General features: G+C 56.0%; 3 protein-coding genes across 3 annotated transcripts; 2 read left to right on the forward strand and 1 right to left on the reverse strand.

Moving 5' to 3' along the window:
- Window positions 1–3,315: 3,315 nt before the first annotated feature.
- Window positions 3,316–4,557, forward strand: TRAVEDRAFT_122204 (terpenoid synthase; the record flags this gene model as incomplete). Its single annotated transcript, XM_008039848.1, has 5 exons — window positions 3,316–3,478; window positions 3,530–3,568; window positions 3,625–3,799; window positions 3,877–4,159; window positions 4,216–4,557. 5 exons carry the CDS (start codon window positions 3,316–3,318, stop codon window positions 4,555–4,557), a joined length of 1,002 nt encoding a protein of 333 aa, XP_008038039.1.
- Window positions 4,558–6,835: 2,278 nt separating this feature from the next.
- TRAVEDRAFT_64694 (uncharacterized protein) lies at window positions 6,836–8,425 on the forward strand (the record flags this gene model as incomplete). The annotated part of the gene is made up of 3 exons (XM_008039849.1): window positions 6,836–7,951; window positions 8,008–8,185; window positions 8,352–8,425. 3 exons carry the CDS (start codon window positions 6,836–6,838, stop codon window positions 8,423–8,425), a joined length of 1,368 nt encoding a protein of 455 aa, XP_008038040.1.
- A 5,645-nt stretch (window positions 8,426–14,070) lies between these two features.
- On the reverse strand, window positions 14,071–18,107 carry TRAVEDRAFT_122203 (uncharacterized protein; the record flags this gene model as incomplete). The annotated part of the gene is made up of 8 exons (XM_008039850.1): window positions 14,071–14,760; window positions 14,791–15,231; window positions 15,556–16,116; window positions 16,165–16,465; window positions 16,530–16,963; window positions 16,987–17,021; window positions 17,060–17,279; window positions 17,916–18,107. The coding sequence occupies 8 exons, from the start codon at window positions 18,105–18,107 to the stop codon at window positions 14,071–14,073; spliced, it is 2,874 nt and encodes a 957-aa protein (XP_008038041.1).
- Between the last annotated feature and the right edge of the window lie 958 nt (window positions 18,108–19,065).

A 19,065-nucleotide genomic window follows, 5' to 3' on the forward strand; every position in this document is an offset into this window, starting at 1 on the left:
TGTAGTCGTCGAGCGGCAGGAATTGTTCCGAGTGAAAGCAATGTGCAACCGCAGCAACGCGAGGAACAGCGAGGTCATGTAGACGTATTGAGGTAAGCGCAACGCCGAGGGCTTCCTAGGCATACATGGGAAGGAGAAGATTGCCAGTAGAGCGTCATCGTCGAGCCAAAGCAGCCCCATTTGTTTGGACATGACTTGCGGGTGCTTGACAGCAATGAAGGTGAATTTTACTGCTGCAAGTGACGTAGGAGGTTGGCAAGTTCACGACCATCCGAATCCTATCGCCACGCCGTTATCGATACCTCATCATGTAGCGCCGAACGGTATCCCGTGAAATGCCTCATCAAGCAAACAGAGATGTTTCGCGACGCGCGATTTCTCGTGGGGTAGTACCAATCAGCAATGGATCAAGTTTCAAGGCCGAAGCCCACACGAGAGCCCCCTGGAGTAAGGTCAAACGAGCTCCACCCGAGGTAGGACAAACGTGTTGCGAATCAACTCTAATTGTTGGAGCGCCCCTCCCTGAGGAGTGCAGCCCATTGCGGTAGATGTGCAACCAAATCTACATAGTACGTTGCGTACGAGTTCATGATAGCGCAGAAAGAGTAATGCAGGCGTCCACTGCTCGTACGGAGAATGGCTGCCGCAATGTTAACGTACATCTTACTCACAGCCTTAGGGGTTTGCGCAATGTGACATGCGGCAACGGCCACCTAAACGATGTGTTCCCGGAGGCGATCTGATCGACCGCGCCCTAGGGGCATGCGCCGGAGACCCAGTATCCGGATAACGCTAGTACGCCATGGGAGGGGCCGAACTCGTGGAGGAAATGTATTGCTGAACCAGGGCATCTTGAGTGAACGGTGGCCTGGTATGACGGTGCTAGTGATCGCGACGGGTGATTTGGTTCTGTGGCATTCTGAAGTCAATACAATACAATCAAAGTTGTGGGGCTCACTACGCACGACCATTGAATGAGCGCTGCGGAGCAATGCAGCACAGCGGGAGCGGCCGTGCCCCGACACGAGTCGATCATACTCGCAGATTGTGTGCGATCTGCACGGCTTTGGATCTTAAGGCGCAGATTGGCACGTACCAGATCTTTCGAGTGCGAATAGCTGAAGCAGTGTCTCCTGGGGTGTATTTTCGGCGAGAATGAAGAGCAAGGGTTGACAGGGGGTTCCGGGGACTTTAGGTCGACAGAGTGATACTTAATCCGCAAGACATCTTCGAGGCCCGGTGAAGGTCGCACTAGTTATTGGGTATGTCTGAGCGTAAAAGTGAGAGTAGGGCGGTATAAGAGGAGATGGGGGCTCGGGCTTGCAGAAGGCAGAAAGCGAGAGAGCAAGATGGCCAGGGGCGACGAAGGGACGAAGAGTGCACTGAGCGCTAATTGGAACTCAGGCACCGGGGAGGTAAGTGGCTGTGCGAGTGCCACGCGGCCGAAACGTGGGATCGGACCATCGGTTCCGTTGGTTCCGAACGTTGCCACCTGAACGAACCTTCGCCAGACTCGCTCACTCGCGGCCTCCCTCTCCCTCTCCATCCGTTCCACTCTGACAAATTACCATTACATTGCGTGGGCAACATCCTTCTGTTCCTGGATGTTCTCCCTCGGGGGATCTTCTGCATACCGCCAAGCGAGTAGGATCAAGATAACGGTGTCTTGCAACGACCAATAAGTATTCGCTCGTGGTACGTTGTGTCAAGCGGTTGCATCTGACTATATTTTTACCATTACGAGCGCATACTAAGCACAGGTTTACAGGACATAGCATCCGTCATATCTCCACGTGCAAGGTCGTCAGGATGCGGCGCAGTGCCCTCTGCGGATATGAGTCCACACCGCGCCTGAGGGCGGAGAGTATGACGTGTTTGAGTGTTGTGCAACGACGCTCGGGGAGGGCTCAGTCGCAATCCTGGCGCCTGGCGATTAATTCTTTCGCCGACTAACCAACGACGAACCTTGACGGAGCACCGGCCGCGGCGACCTCCCCCATAGGTGGACGTCTTACCGATACCTACGCCGCGCTCGCGCAGTGGCTGTGCGGCCGCTCGGACACTGGCGGCGCTGGTGGTCGATCAATTATGGAGAAGTACACGCGCTGCCACTCGCCCTGTGTTAAGAGGCTTACCAGCTTTGGTCACCTGGTGAGTTCATTAAGATCCGGCGCAGACGGTAAATTGCGCATTGGGCAGCGTTAGTACCGGGCTAGCGCCCCCCATCATAAGCCGGAGACAAGGACCGCTCGAAGGCTGTCCGTGGGTAGCCCATGTGGCGGAGACCAATCTGAGGCACGACATTGCATCCGCAACATGACGGCACCGACGGTTGTCGGCCCTTTCGGCTGTTTTCTCTGCATTCACACAAGTGCAGTGTCTGGACGTGCGGTGGCCCACAGCATACAGGGTACGCAGCAGTATCCTCGAACCACACCAATCGGGTAAGGTAGATGCTCTGCCGCTACTGATGACAATAATGCGAACGCCTTATCGGTGCAGGCTAGCCGTTGCAGCTAGCGGGCGACAAACATGCCGTGATGGTGAGCGTCATGTTCGATTGGCGGCCAATGGTTCAATAGGCTCTATGACAGACGTACAGTCCACGTTCACGGGATGCCAACTCTGCGGCGTCGATGACTCTACGTGGCTAGCACCAGGGGCAGTCGCCGCGCCCCTGCAATGGAGGCAAACTCCCGGGTCGGTTTAACCGCTCGAATGCAAACGCGAACAGGCCGTCGTGGCACTTTCGAGCGCGAATACGAGTTGTCCCACGCCCTCGTCCGGCGTCCCTCCGGTGCTACATCCCAAACCGCCGGCATGCTACATCGCTTTGGGTATTGCTACTGCGACATCGTACAGCTAAGGAAACGCTCCGGCCTCCGGGCGCAGTTAGTGATATGGCGCTCTACTGCATCGGCGTAGCGTGAGTCACTTGGCCATTATTGGTGACCGGAACTGATTTCCACTCCAGTAGCGTGTTTGGGCAAACTCATCGTCCTATGACACTGTTCTCTTCCCATTGCCGATGTTGGCGCTGCTACTCATCATTCCTGGCCAAAACCCGGGCGGTCGGTGCGACGGTTAGGGACCACAGTGGGGCAGATGTCTGTGTTTGCACCCCTTGCTGTCCTGAAGCGGAACCAGAGGAAACAAGATTGCCAGTTACCCGATAGATCGGCTAGCAGACCAAGGTATGCTATGCGCCAGCACCTACCTGTGGGGACAACGGCCGAGTATTTAGAGTGCGAAGAGTGGCCCTGAGGTTATCATCCAACCATTCCCTTCTCATCCTCACCCCGCACTACACTACCAATGTCTCGCTCTCTTCGTCTTCCTGATACTCTGTCGCAGTGGCCCTACCCGCGGCGCATTAACCCCGCCTACGAGGAGGTTTCTGCTGAATCTGCGGCATGGTTGCGGTCATTCCACGCATTCTCCAATGAGGCACAGGTCGCCTTCGACAAGTGCAAGTTCGGTGAGTGGGTTTGACCTTTACGCGTGCCACCAAGCTAACGGCGTTCAACAGGTCTTTTGGCCTCTTTGACGTACCCCAACGTTGACAAAGGTACGTTCCCCGTTGCATTCGACAGTATCCGCCCGCTAATTGTTGCTCGTCGCCAGATCACCTGCGCGCCGCCTGCGACCTCATGAACGTCTTCTTCGTTTTCGACGAGCAGACGGACATCGCGGACACGGCACGTACCCGCGAGCTCGCGGACATCGTTATCGACGCTGTGCGCCATCCGGATCGCCCCCGTCCAGAAGGGGAGCCCGTTGTCGGAGAAATTACGCGGCAGTAAGTGCGCCTACCGGGCTGCGGCGGCGACGTGCCCTGTTCCCCGGAACTGCGCTAACCATTCCGGGCGTGCGCAGATTCTGGGCCCATGCGTGCGTGAACTCTACCGCGTCTGGGCGGGCGCGGTTCGAACAGGAGTGGGCGCGTTACGTCGAGTCCGTCGTCGGGCAGGCGGAGGACCGCGATGCGGGCCGCCTTCGCACGACTGAGGAGTACCTCGAGCTCCGAAGGTTTACGATTGGAGCCGACCCGAGCTACGCGCTCGCGATGGCCCGAGTGGACCTGCCACTCGCGGTGTCCGAACTCCCTGTCTTCCGGAAGCTCCGCGGGTGCATCACGGATATGCTTATATTTGATAATGTAGGCGTTTACCGTCTACGGCTACCGGATTGCTTTGCTGACTTTTGCCGCCACAGGACCTGCTTTCGTACCGCAAGGAGTACGCCGCGGGGGACGACATGCACAACATCATCACGCTAGTCATGAACGAAAAGCAGATTGACGTGGACGCCGCGGTCGAATGGCTCGCCGCGGAGCACGCCAAGCGGGTGGACGAGTTCTTCGTCCTGTGGCCGCAGGCGTCGGCGATGTCCTTCGGCTCGGACGAGCTCAATCAGGCGGTGGCGACCTACTTGGACCATCTCGTCAACTGGCCCCGCGGAGATGAGTGCTGGAGCTTCGAGAGCGGGAGGTACTTCGGGAAAGACGGCGCCCGCGTCAAGAAAGAGAGGGTCATCGAGCTCAAGACTAGAGATTAAAGAGGGCGATCGTCCGTTTAGTTGCCGACTTCGTGCTTCAGCATCTATCCGTATCCTTACACTTTACACTAATTTCGAACGGTATTCCCCAGTAGTAATCACAGTCCCCATTCGTAGCCGTCAGGCACTCACGTACATATTTTCACCATTGTAGTACGACGTCACTCTGTATCAATCACCCTTTCAATCCGAACACCTTCACGTTGACTTGGTTACACCCGCACGCCCGCACACGCGCACACGCGCCCCCGCCGCAATATCCACACAGATGAAACTGGCGCGCCTACACCGCCAGGGTTCCGGTGGCGGCGGCGGCGGTGGCTCTGGAACGCCCGCCGGTTGCCTTACTCATCCGCCACAGCGACGCGCCCAAACACATCACGGAGGCCCGAGAACTGCATTTGGCTTAAATATTCGCGCTCGTGTGGCCACACGCCGCGCGAGGTCATGCGTCCGAATACACACCCCCGCCGATACGAGACGATACTAACAGCGCGGCGATGCGTTCGACCTCCGCCGCGGCGCGCAGGAGATCGCGGACGGTGCACTGGGTTCTCGGGCTTGTCGGAGTGGTCGCCGGAGATCGATGGGCGGGTGCGGTTGGACGAGCGTTCGGCGCGCGCCTGGGGTACAAGCGCGAGCTAGAAGGTCCGGCGGGCGGTCCGGGTACGTGCCATGGGGTTGGATGGGGTGAATGGGCAAGAGGTGACTGGTGAGGCAAAGATTGGCTGCGTATGACGGCAGCTGCTCGTCGAGGTATTTGCAGCAGCGCAGAGAAGTGTTCCGTAGGGGAAGAAAGGCCCAGATAGTAGGCTGAATGGCCCCAGGACTGCCGCCGGTACGACTCCTAGGCTCCTAGGCTCGTCGTCGTGCTTCCCGTCAGGTTTGGCATAGTTCTTACGGACCGATCAAGAAATGGGACCTATGCCGGCTACGGAGTGGATATGCGTGGCAGCAGACGTACCTCGATAGGATTTCGTGTTTCTCTTTTTGTAACATGAAGGAGAGCCTCTCACGCCGCTGAGCAGCCCTGGTCACATTCAAGCTGTCATATATCACACACGAAGCTTCTGCCGCTCTCGTACATGTGTCTCTTCCCACAAGATTCCGGTGTAGAAGGACCACGCCATGATTTCGGGGACAACGCCATGACAGAAGGAATGAGCAGCAGTGGATATCTGACGACGGACTTGAAAACGTCAAAGGTGACGATTAAGCGCAACCACCCCCGGAGTGCTCTCGCACCGGCGACGCACGTTCCTTGTGGAGAAGCCTACCTCATGTACGGCTCGTCGCTTTGAGGAAAGCCCTACGAGTTAGTAAACGGCTATCAGTACACGCATAAAACTCGTGCCATCGCCCACTGTGCGCACCTGCAGTTGCGTTGAGGACGTAGAGCCGAGAATGCACGTTTGCCATTTATAACGCAATGTCTACCGCCTGCAGTGACAGTACAGCATTCTTCGACGCTCAGTCATCAGTCTACGCGTTCATGGCAGAGGTCTATCCCCACAGAGCGTCGTTCTCGCGTCGCAGTTTATCCATGTTGTACCGAATTGCATGGCGTGTCTCTGCTTCTTGAGGGCATGACAGAACAGTATCCCTCGCAGCGAGGGGTCGCCGTGGAGTGAGGGTATCCGGTTGAAAGGTATCGAGTCTGCAGACGTTGAGTTATCTTATCCCATTCGTCGTCTTGGAGCCATTGCAGGAGCTCCGCTGTAGTGGGCGGTATGTACATCAGGCGTTGCACGACCGTCATCATGTTCCCTCATAGGCGCGATACGATGCTATGAGAAAATCGACTCATCGTGAAGAGAAGATCCGCTTACCGTAGTTCCAGTGTCTATCAGCAACTGTGAAACCGAGTGGATCGCGAATGCCAGCGCTCAGCAAGTTAGTCAAGACGTACCGCAAGACGAGGTACACACTCAACGCGTATGGCGTACGAAATGTGGGCTTGCACTCGCATGTTCTGACCGTGGACGCTAGCTCGCGGCGGCTGGGTGGTTCGAGGTCGGTAAAAGCTTAGTGTGCTGAAGTGGCAAGCTTCGGAACCAACGGAACCGATGGTCCGATGCCACGTTTTGACCGCGTGGCACCCGCACAGCCACTCCCTTCCCTGGTGCCTGAGTTCTCTTCGTCTCTTCGTCGTCCCTCGCCGGCTTGCCCTCGCCTTCTGTCTTATGCAAACGCGAGCTTCATCATCAGCTCTCTCCCTACCACGTTACTCGCAACAGTAACACTCAAAGCCACCAGCGTCAAGCACTAGCAAATTCAAATGTCCACACAGGCGGGGTTGCTTTGGCTCGACGATGACGCTCTCCTCGCCATCTTCTCCTTCCTCTACGGCAAGGACGCCCTCAGCGTTGCGCTTACATCTAAACGTCTGCACGACCTCGCTATTCCTCGGTTCGCTGCGGTTGCCTGTTGCGTGTACTTCCAATCCTTCCTGCCGCTCTACGACTACATGCTAAAGGGGAAGCAGCCGCGTGTTCAATACCTAGAAGATCTAACTCTACTGGAGGTCACCCGGAGTACCTCCAGTTTTACTGCGGCCAGAGACGCGAAGGATATAGCAACGGATGTGCTAATCGGTGACCTCATAACGAGTGCGAAGAACCTGCGCCGTCTCGCATTATCCCAGCTACGGTGGCTGCTTGAAGACTCGCGCGTGGGCAACGCCATCGCGACTATGCCGAAACTGGTCGTCGTCTCCCTACATGATGTCGACGGTCGTACGCTGGAGCTCTTGTCCATCATGAACGGGTCTCTTGTGGAGCTCAGGCTCGACTACACCTGGACAGCACCCCAGTCAGCCGCTACCGACATCACTCTATTCGACGTGCTTGCGAGACACACGCGGCTTCAAATCCTCCAGCTACGTTGCTTCATGCCATCTGCAGATTTCAGGCTCACTTCCTTCTCCGTGAAGGCGCAATTTCCATCCCTCCGCCGTCTCCATATCGCAGAAACCACGAACGCTGCATTCGATTTTCCACACTTCTTTCCGCATCTGTCCATTCTGTCCTTCACTCTGGACCACTGCACACGGCCAATGCCCAACCTAGACGACTCCCTCCTATGGCCCCCGCTGCAGGAGCTGTACCTCGAGCGCATCACGCTCGCTTGCTGCGTGCAATGCCGCGTTGGCCAGGTCGACAAGGTCGGGATCCTATGGTACCTAGCACCACGCGATACGCGCGATCTGCAAGAATATCTGCCCGCTATTCTTCGCACCGCATCACCCATCACCCTAGCCCTCAGCGTTACCTATGTGTCGAGAGTCATCGGACTGCTCGCACCCACACTGGTGGCCCTGCCCCGGCTAAGGCGCCTCGAACTCTCGATATCCCTAAACAGACCGGATATAGAAGACGACGCCGAAACGTGGCTGGTAAGTTTACCGGGTATCTCCCGATATGCGCAAGCGTACTCACCAAAGTCCAACAGGTCGCGCTCCTCGCGCTCCTGAGCCAACTCCGCCTAACGAGCCTGGTCATCGCGTTCACCACAGTCAGCCCCCCGTTCTTCGACGATCCAACATCAATTGTCGACCGATCTGAAGAGGAGTCTCGCGAGAGCAAGCGGGTGCAGTTGGAATGCGAGAAGCGGCGGATGAAGATCGCGTGTGCGCTCCCGGAGCGACTCGTACACGCAATGCCGACATTGCGCCTCTTGCGCGTTCTCTTTCAGCGCTACTCTGCAGCTGGGGAGCCGTGGGCGGAAGGCGATCTGGATGCTACGGGGGATGACGAAGTGTTGACATGTCATTGGTACACATGGGAATGGGACAGGCCAGCCAGGGACCGTCTCGATTGGCATCAACGTTGGTGGCGGGTTGACGAAAACGGAGGGCTGGAATTTCTGACTTCCAGGGAGGCGAGGCATGCTATGCAGGATACAGAAGCTTAGTATGTTGTGAATATAGTGCACACTCACCCTGGTCCTCATCAATTTGTTCCTCAGAGTCTAAAAGAATAGGTGAGCGAGGGTGGAAGTCGCTACAATGAGTTTCTTTTGTCTTGTGTACATGCCGATCCCGCAGTGTGTATGTAGCACTGATCCTTCCACTTGCTGCCAACCTGCAGTACACCTGTCGAATGTAAGGCTATCAGCAAGGAGATACAGCTCGTGTCGAAAACAAGATGTACATCGCTCTGACGTACCCGCAGGAGCTTCGATCACGACTTCGTTCTCATCTACCCCACCACGTCCGCCGGCACACTGACTCGATCGGGGCTCAATCCGCCAGCCGTATGTTGCGCACGCACTGTACAATGGCCGAGCGCTCCACCACCACTTATCTTGTCTCCACGACCGGCAGGTTGGCCCAACTTCTCCACCAGCACGCCCTCTACGTGTTCGCCCTACGACGCGTTTCCAGGTGCGTTATCGCTGCCGCTATTCGTGCTATCGGAACGCCATCCGCCGCACCCCGAGTCACTGGCCACAGCGCCCCGCTTAAACACGTGATGAACGATGTAGAATTGCATCTCGTCTAACCGCCTACGCTCGCGGAGATCTCGCAACCACACGCCACGCGAGGTCATGCGTGCGAACAGGTGCAGATATGCGCCCTCGCTGATGCCAAACGACACAAATAACGCGGCGACGCGCTCAGCGCGCGCCGGAGCTCGCGGAGGGTGCACTTCGACTCCGGGATTGTCGGAGTGGTCGCTAGAGACCGGTGGGCGGGTAGGTTGGATGGAGGTCGGGCGCTGACGCGCCTGCGATTCGAGCGCGAGATAGAAGGGTGGGCGGATACTGGGCCGGGTATGTCTGGAATTGGAAGGAGGGTGAGCGGAATTATCTTTGTGGCGCCATGGTCGTGCGGCGTGGAGATGCTTGTGGTCGTGGAGAGCCGTTTCGCTGGAGAGGACGCGCTTGAGGCTCCGGGACTACTACTGGTCCGACTCGAAGCTTCTCCAACGTAATTTCCGCGCTGTCAGTCATATGTGTCTGTGATAGCGGTCTGCAAAGAAAGACAGGTCTGCGCGCACTGCAGCGTGGATATAACTGGAGGAAGACATACCTCCATGTCATTGTGCAGCCGCTTTCTGCGCCATAGAACGAAGCCTTGCCGGGGCGAGGAAACACCGGAGACTCGAGTCACATTCGTGTCGTTACGCGTGGTACTTCCGATCCTCTTGTACTAGGAGTGATTGAAAGGTCTCCAAGACGCTCGATAAATATTCCATGTCAAAAGACTCGGTATCAAGGGTTTGAGGTAGGCGTTTGAGCGTTGGGACCCAGATACCCTGATTCTTGTTATCTTAAGTCCCCGGTTATGGGCATCTGTAGGCAATTTAAAGTAGTAGGGTCGTGAATATATCGCAGAAGGGAACAGTGGGGAAAAAACCATTAGGTGATGTATACGGCGCCTGTCATAGGTTTGCGATTATGCTTGATGGCGGGACGACTACTCCCACTCCTACAGCTCCCTCGCGTAGATTTGTGCAATTTTAGGGTAGTCTGTGAAGACGACAAGATAAGATACTCGTTGAGATTGATAGAGAACCTGATATACAATCGTGAGGACTACCCACTGGTGTCATGAGTACGATCCTGTGAACATGTTGGATCCTTATCAGCGAGGATTGGCTGCGTATGACGGCAGTGGCTCGCCGAGGTGCTTGCAGCCGCGCAGGGAAGCGTTCTGTAGAGGAAGGAAGGCGGCGGCCCAGACAGTAGGATGAATGGTCCCAGGACTGCCGCCGGTACGACTTTTAGGCTCGTCGTCGTGCTTCCCGTCAGTTTTGGTATAGTTCTTACGGACCGATCAACAAAACATGACCTATGCGGGCTATGGAGTGGCTATGCGTGGCAGTAGACGTACCTCGATAGGATCCCGCGTTTCGCTTTCTACGTTATGGAGGAGGGCCTCCCACGCCGCTGAGGAGCCCTGGTCACATTCAAGCTATCATATATCATGCACGAAGCTTCTGCCGCTCTCGTACATGTGTCTCTTCCCACAAGATTCGGGTGTGGAAGGACCGCGCCATGTTTTCGGGGACAACGCCATGACAGAAGGAACGAGCAGCAGTGGATATCTGACGACGACCTTGGATACGTCAAAGGTGACGATTAAGCACAACAGCCCCCAGAGTGCTCTCGCACCGGCGACGCACGTTCATTGTGGAGAGGCCTACCTCATGTACGGCTCGTCGCTTCGAGGAAAGCTCTACAAGTTGGTAAACGGCCATCAGTACACGCATAGGACTCGTGCCATCGCGCAGTGCGCGCACCTGCGGTTGCGTTGAGAACATCCGTCGTCAGCAGAGATAGTACAGCATTCCTCGACACTAAGTCATCAATCTGCGCCTTCATGGGCCCACAGAGCGTCATTCTCGCGTTGCAATCTGTCCATGGTGTGCCGCATTGCATGTCGTGTCTCTGCTTCCTGCGGGCGTGACATAACCGTATCCCTCGGAGCGAGGGTTCGCCGTAGAGCGAGGGTATCCGGTCGAAGGGCATCGAGTCTGCAGATGTCAAGTTATCTTACTCCACTCGGCGTTTTTTTGTCATTGCAGGAGCTCCTCCGTAGTGGCCGGTACCTCAGGGGCTGCACGACTGTCGATAAGACCTCCAGGCTCCTTCAGAGACGCGATACGCTTATATGGGAAAATCGACACATGATGTGGTCGAGGTTCGCTTACCGTAGCTCTAGCCTCTGGCAGTGTCTACTATCTGCGCCTGTCAAACGAGCCTGAGGTGGATCGCGGGTGCTGTTCGTCAGGAGAGTCAGACGAGACATACCGCAAGACAAGGACCACGCCCAACGTATGAGTCGTAGTAACTCGTGGCGGTTGAGTGGGTCGACTCGGAGTTTGGTGAAAGTACGGTGTTGAAGTGACTGATCGGACGAGTGGAGCTTCGTGGTGGACGGCTTCGGGCCGCATGCGCGTGCACGAAGACGGCGCATCAATAGGTGTGGCGTAAACGGTATCATGCTGAAATAATGATACTGTACTATTTCGATCAAATCGGCACCCCTTGTGACCTGTGACACCGCCAATCTGGCGGACGATTTCGTCGGCACCGGCCAGAGGGTGTGACCGACGGCAGAATTTCGACACATTTCGGCGCGCGTCAGCGCGCGAGATTTTTAGCGCCGGGGCTCCCCCATGTCACTTTCGGCATTTCCTGCGGTGACCTGTGACATAGGCCCAAAATTCGGTCGGCAGAGGGTCCGGTGACCCGTGACATGCCGAATTGATCGAAATAGTACAGTATCCATGACGTAAGGTTGGCCTCATACACGGAGCACCTCATCACGTGAGTTTGCGTGACATCGAAACGGGAAGCTATCTCCTCCCGCAAACTTGCGCTTCACCCTTGCAAAGCTCTCATTTTCTGTGGGGAATTGCAGTACAAACAGAAAATGGGAAACTCTGGAGGGTTCTGCGACGAGCTGTGGGACGAGATAGGATCCCGTTCTCCAAACGTGACAGCGCTTTTGGCTGAGTCACAGGCGCGTAACATGAGGTGCTCCGTGTATGAGGTCAACCTTATACGCGGTCAAAGAGAGAGAGCTGGGGCGAGTAGAGAGACTGTCGAGACGTGTCCTCAGTGTCCCGGGTTCCCAGAGGACCCGGGCAACTCCACCAAATGTCCGGCCCCGGGGACCCCCCAATTTTGCCCTCAAATACGCTAACTTTCAGGCCTCTGGTACGCTAAAATGGACAAGGGTAGTCACATGTTTGCCTTTTTTGGTCACGTGTTTAGATTATTTTCGAGTATTTTCGCGATTTTTTTCTCTCGCGCAAGTCGTCGACGATACAGCGTGTTTCGCGGCGAGTTGTAGCACCCCAACATGCAGAATCCATCGGATACATAGAATCATATAGACATACGGCACTACGAGACTTACACGAGTCCAATACATGACATTTGAACTGGATTTCACTTCTTCAAGGCAGCCTTCCCCTTCGCCTGCGTCGACGTCTTGCTGCCCGTGCCCTTCTTCGCCGCGCTTGTGTTTGTGTCGTTTTTCCCCTTCGCCTGCCTCGACGTCTTGCTGCCTGTGGCCTTCGTCGCGCGCGCATTCGCGTTTGTGCCCTTCTTCGCCGCGCTCGTGCTTGTCTCGCTCTTCCCCTTCGCCTGCGTCGACGTCTTGCTGTCCGCGGCCTTCATTGCACTCGCGCTTGCGCTCGGACTCAGACTCGCACTCGGCGCACTCGCACTCGCAGTCGGCGTGCTCGCACTCGCAGTCGGCGCGCTCGCACTCGCACTCATGTTTGTACTTGCACTCGCGCTCGCGCTCGCGTCTGTGGCCTTCTTCGTCGCCCTCGTGTTTGCGTCTTTCTTCTTCGCCTTTGGATCAGCAAACTTCATCTTGGAAAGAATGTTCCATCGCGCAGCCGCCCAAGACTTGAGGGTTGACGCTTGCGGCGTCCCTTCCATGGCGTTCGGACCGAGATGGTACAGCAGCTCGTGTGCAAACCCGTGAGTGAAGAGATCGACTGTGCTCCAGCAGCGCGAGAAGTGCATATTGACGTCCTCAAAGTCGTCGTCTTCTTCCGAGGTGGTATCCGAATCGTCGCCTGTATGGCGGTCGTTCCTGCTTTTGTTCTGAGGTCTCTATTAGTAGGTAGTAAGTGTGCACTCAAGAGTACTCACCGGTGTCGTGGAGTCGCCAGCGCCTCCCCTCCTAGGCTCTGCCTACGCCCACCAGAACTCGGCCCAGACACCACAGCACCCTCGCAGCACCTCAGCATCCGCCTCCCTCCCCTTAGAGCGCCTCACACAGCGCCTCTTTTCCATCATCAACCTCGCCGGTCCGCCCCTCCCTAGCGCCCTTACGGGCGCCCTGCCTCCCGGTATCACCGGACTTCCATCATACTCCCTATGTCACTCCCTACGTCACCACAGTCATTACGATTACTATAGCACCCTGAAGGACGTCATAGGTATTAGTCTAGCTACAGGTCACCTGATCGTTGGTCACATGCTTCATACTCACCCTAGGTACCAAACACGTACAAATAGGTACCTGGTCTGTGCGCACCTGCTCCAGTATATAGGTAGAGTAGATCCTGCACCTGTTCCCCATCTCGACCTCTTAAGTCATTGGGGACAGGTAAGCACCTCTTGTACTAGATGGTCAAGTCAATATACTTAAGTCGTTGGGGACAGCTTTGGCCTTCGTCGCCGGCCTCCTCCTTGGCCTCTTCCAGGCTAGTTCCCTGGCACGCCCCTGTCGCAACCCCAGACCTCTGTCGGGGTTCGCTGAAGGGTGCCTCTGCCCTGTAAGCCCCTCTCTCCCCTCTCTCACCTCCTCCCATCGTCGTCCCCGCACGGACTCGGCGTGGGCCAGCACCACCTCCGTAAGCAGGTCGGTCCGCTGTCGCCCCTCGTCCCGGGCCTCCGCGACAACCGGCAGTCCTCCGACCGTCATTGGGAGGTATACTCGTAGAGAAATGTAGGATAAACCAGATAGAGACGCTGCTGAATCAATGGACCCGTGCCGGCGACTGACATACTTCGAGAGATCGAGGATCTCGCCGATGTACATCAGATGCGACTTCCTTGAGCTACGCATGATGACAAAATTGCCGGGTCGCAGAGGGTAGAGACTATTGACATTCTTGCTTGCAATGTTCGGGAGATCTGTGAACGTTTATAAGGTGATGCGCACAAGACAACAAGGGGACAGGTACTATACTCACCTTCCTCGGGAACAGCGGCCTGAACCTGCTTGACCACTGATTGCCACCGGAGCTCACGGATCGTCTTTTCTTGACGGCCGCCCATAGTGAGAGCTTGATAGACGCGAAGGTGATGGGCTGCTTGACGGATTGACAAAAAATTCTTCGCCGGGTCCAAGAGTCGTGCGAGGGCGAACTTTTGATCAATGGCGATGACGCGCTCAGATCGTGTTGATGTCCCGGACTGGTTCTTCGTACGTACATCGACCATTCGCGCAATAGAGACCTTCTTGTTGGCGTCCAGTATTTGGCTAACAGGTCGAGCGGGAGGGATGATAGAAGCAGACTGCGCGGGGTCGACCGGCACACTCGGAGTGAGAGCGGGTGCCGGGAATATCATCGGCGCACCTTCTGGGGGAAGCTCGTCGAGTGTAGCTTCATAATCTTCTGATAGAGCTGCGTATCGCGCCGCATAATGGGCAGCCTCGGCACGGATGGAGCTCTCATCATTTGCGGTGTCTGCCCCATCGTCTGCTTCCACGTCGGAGGCATCGTCCTCGTTCTCGATGTCGTCCTCCTCGAAGACATCTTCGTCATCATCGGTATCACTGTCGTCAGCGTTGCTGGTCCCCTTCTTTCGGCGTGGAGGCGGAGGGGCTTGAAGCGTGGTGAGAGTGAACGGTTGGTTTGCCGGGAAAGACATGCCGAGGAGCTGTTTGCAGATCTGGGAAGCCTCATCGAAGGCAAGGGCGACCAAGTCGTTCAGAATGTGATCGGGCATCTTGACACATGATTGGGCAAGTTCTTCTGGTGTCAGGGGGGTAGGGTCGTAGTCGAGAATGTAGCCCGAGCGTGAGTTTCGTTCCTTCTTGGTTTGAAAGTCGCCAGAAAGCAGTATCCGTTGGCGGAGCATCACATGCTTTACTAGCTTGAGTAGCTCAGCATAGGTAAAGTCAGGAAGTAGTGAGTGAGCGAGGCCGAAGAAGTGTTCGACAAACTCAGTACCGAGAAGCCAGGGACAGAATGGCTGGTCAGGATAGTGGCGGGAATAGGCGAGGACCAGGAGTACGAGAGTGTCGCAGAGGCGGTTGAAAATGTGGAAACTAGGGGACGATATGAACAAACGATCCATCCGATAGAGAGCGGGGAATCGTTTGGCCATCTGCCGAACATGGTGCTGCCAGATGTGGAGGAAAAAACGCGCACGAAGCGCAGCCAGGACACGGTTTGAGGCGGACATTCGTCGATTCAACCATGCGTCGAAGAGTTCCCCTGAAAGTGAAGGAGTCGTTAGTATAGATTTGCAGCGCATTACGGTGTGTAAGGCCCTACCAAATATGAACAAATATACAAATAGGCCCAGAAATTCGGGGCGGATGTCCCGACTGCCGTCCAGCCTCTCGATGGTTGTCGCTGCAAGGGCCATGGGATGGAACATGCGTCGTGCTGCACCGTCGTCCTGCTTGTCGACATCCTGGACGTCGCGAAGCTGGAGTCCAGATATCCCGGTCTCATAAAGCTGCAGGAACGAGCGGTTGACAACGTAGCCTTTGCCGAGGCTCGCAGTATGCGTGCCGTGCTGCGGTTGGTTACGACAGGTTTTCCGTGCATGCGGAGGATCTTGAACGGAGATAAGTGGTCCTGTCGTTTCGAAGACAGGTGCGCGCAAGTGTACACCGTAGAGTGGGAAATCATATGCGAGTGGAGCCAGCTCGCTCTTCTCCAAGTCCATCAATGCTTGAGCACAAAGCTCGGATGATGCACCATCGGCAGCTGTTGAGATAACTGCCATTTTGAGCTGCTTCGCCATAGCAAGGAACTGCATGTGTTGCGCATGTATACCGGTCGCGTCGTCGTTGCCCTTTGTAGGACAGAGGGCAATTACGAGTGGGGGTATTTGCGGGAGAGGGATCTGTATACAAATATGAGCATATCATCAAATCCTGATATCATCACTCACCTTGACGAGAATTGCACGAACTTGTGTCGCAAATTCCTTACCATCGCTGACCCGGGTGACAAAATTCTCGATGTCATTCGTATCTTTGACGGCGCACTGCTCGAGAGGTAGCGCAGCACCTAGGACATGGCTCCCATAGTCGTTCGAGAACGTGAGACGCTTGCGCACTTTGGTACAGTTGCCTGCAAGCGCCACAGGGCCACTGTACTTGAGCGCATCGATTAGCCGTTTGACACGGGCGACATTCTCGAACGCGAGGTCGGGGTCGCTCAGGCAATCGGGCGACTTCTTTACAAAATACCTGGGTGAAGCGAAAAGGAGTGGCAGTCAGGACGACTTCAATGTTGGATATGTAGTCTGCGTACCTCAGTGCCCGTGGGCATGGTCCACCCAAGGCGCCGTTCAAGATGCTGTATTGCTGCGCCGACTTCTGGCCATACGATCGCATGAGAACCATGCAATTCATATAATCACGTGGGTATCGTGCGCCGTGCTTGAGCTTCGAGTTGGGATCCGTACGGCGGTGTACTTGGTCTGCCATAACCTGGCAGATATTGATGAACGACTGGCGATCTGCCAATCTACCGTCGCGGGCCTGTTCGTAGAGCTCAATGAATGTTTCGGTAGATTTGTTGTGCTCGAGGAGCTTCCAAACACGAAAGACGGCTGGATCGTGCATCTTGGCTTGAAGGTCGCGCGCTTCAAGCGCCCGTACCGAATGAGGGAGGTATTTCTCGCGTGCCACGTGCCGCTCTCTCTGCTGATCTTCAGGCAGCGCAGCCTCCTTGTTTGCCTGCTCCTACGTCAGTCTGGCAAGAACACAGGCTGAGCTTTGGACGACGTACTCAATATATCGCCTTCAAGAATGCCTTGTCTTTCTCAGCTAGCTGTGTACACATATCGCATATCTCTGTGCTGTTGCTTGTCGTCCCGCCGCACCTCTTCGCCTTGACGAAGCGACTCGTATAGTCAACTTCCCATCGTGCATGGGCCTTCAGTGTTGTATCAAAGGTGCGCTGCTCCTCTATCGTCCACGCCTTCTCCTCAAGTTCCTGGTTCCCGCTCGCAGGAGGCTCTGGGTGCTGCGACGATGACACAGGTGTGCCGCCGACCACCTCGAGACCTTCATCATCAGAAGACCCAGAGGAGTCATCCTCTTCTGCTTGACCTTCGTCATCGCTGTTGGATTGGTGTCGTCGCTTGCGAGGGCTTCGGAGTGGAGGGAACGGTTTATAGGGAAACAGACGACGTGCGGTTTCTGCGCGGAGCCTGGTCGAAATCCCTCCGAGGATGCGTGTCTGGGTGCGTAGGATATATTCCTCATAGTCTGGGCCACAAAGATGCTGACAGGTGACTAGCACTGGCCTGCTAGGCTCGGGCGGTTGTGTACTCTTGCTGTGCTCAACAACACCTTTGGCCAGTGCCTTCCGTTCAGCGGCAGAAAGGACACTGAAGTGTGTAGTGATAGCGGGAGTCTATGAGCATATCAGTATGTGTGAACTGTTTCTGCGGAGCATCAAAGTACTCACCGCTACGCTGGTTCGCAAATGATACTTCACAGCTGGCTTTGTGGGGGTGCTAGACATACCCTGATGAGTTGCGCTGCTATCGTCAGGGTGATGTGCACCAGCTTGGAACAACGAGTACATAGGGGCGGCGGGCTGCGTTTGTATATGTGCGTTAATGCGATATCTTGAGCATTTAGATGATTTACTTACCTTGAGCTGTCTCTGCGCCTTAGGAATAGCTACTCTCCGGCGTTTCTCTACGCCAGTGAGGCGTGGGCAAGCCAACTTGTGTTTATCCCAGTTGCGACGGTCGTACTCTCGGTCATTTCGCAGGGCGATCCAATTTCGACAACCTCGGCAGTGCACACGGTGTGCCTCAACGGTCTCGGTGTCCGCATCCGCCTCCAGAGCCTTGCACCGTGCATCTGGCTTCATTCTCTTCCCCCTGGACTTCTTGTTAACACTGGGATTGTCGTCCTCATCGCTAGCGCTGTCATTAACGCGTGCGCGCTTGGGTGGCCGAGTTGCGGTAGGTTGACTGCGGTCCTCATTTTCCGGTTGAATGATGCTGACATGGACGGTGTCCGCAGTAGGCTGCACATTCTCTGCCGCAGGTGCGCTTGATACGCTGGCACCTCGCGCTTTGTTGTCGATTGGTGGACGCAGTCTATCAAGCATATCAGTAAGCACCTACTAGACAACAAGCGCGACAGGTACTTACGGTGCTGCCAGCAACGCATGTAGTGCACCCGCGCGGACTGCCTCCTTCGCGCTCCGCCCGAGGAGAGGAAGTGCCCACTTGTCGGCCAAGTGCTGCATTGCGATCATCACAAATAAACCACAGGACCAGGAATCATCCTGGCATTCGGTAGCGCACGGTGCATGCAGAACAAACGTATACGCATCCCACGATAGATCTGTCATTCCTAGCACCTGTCGAATAGCACTGATGGCTGCGCGCAAAGGCTGCAGAACTGGTAAGCCCGAGTCCGCAACGTGCGTCTTAGCATGAGCTTACTGTTTCTGCCCAGGAGCGAGAACCAAGCTCGGGGATACTGTCGACAATCCCATAGGTGCCGCTATCATAGTCGATGAAGCCGAGTACCCAGTGCGACGGTGCTCCACCGCACAAGGGTACACCCCATTGAACACGTTCCTGAAGGTTGCCGTGGGTATGGTCTCTCGGAGTCTGTGGAGAGGTGAGATGACAGGCCACTGTGGCCATGGACAGTAACCACTCACCGCTGCCGATACGTGCCCTTCAACAGTGCCCTCAGCACCTCCGTCGCGGATGGCACCGCTTGCCAGCACCGGGATCCAAGACGAGAAGAAGCAGAAGTCTGCGCCGTTGGCCGAGCGTTCTGCGACATCTTGAATGATGGCCGCATAGGCA

This window comes from Trametes versicolor, assembly GCF_000271585.1.
Source record: "Trametes versicolor FP-101664 SS1 unplaced genomic scaffold TRAVEscaffold_5, whole genome shotgun sequence".
Taxonomy (NCBI): Eukaryota; Fungi; Basidiomycota; class Agaricomycetes; order Polyporales; family Polyporaceae; genus Trametes; species Trametes versicolor.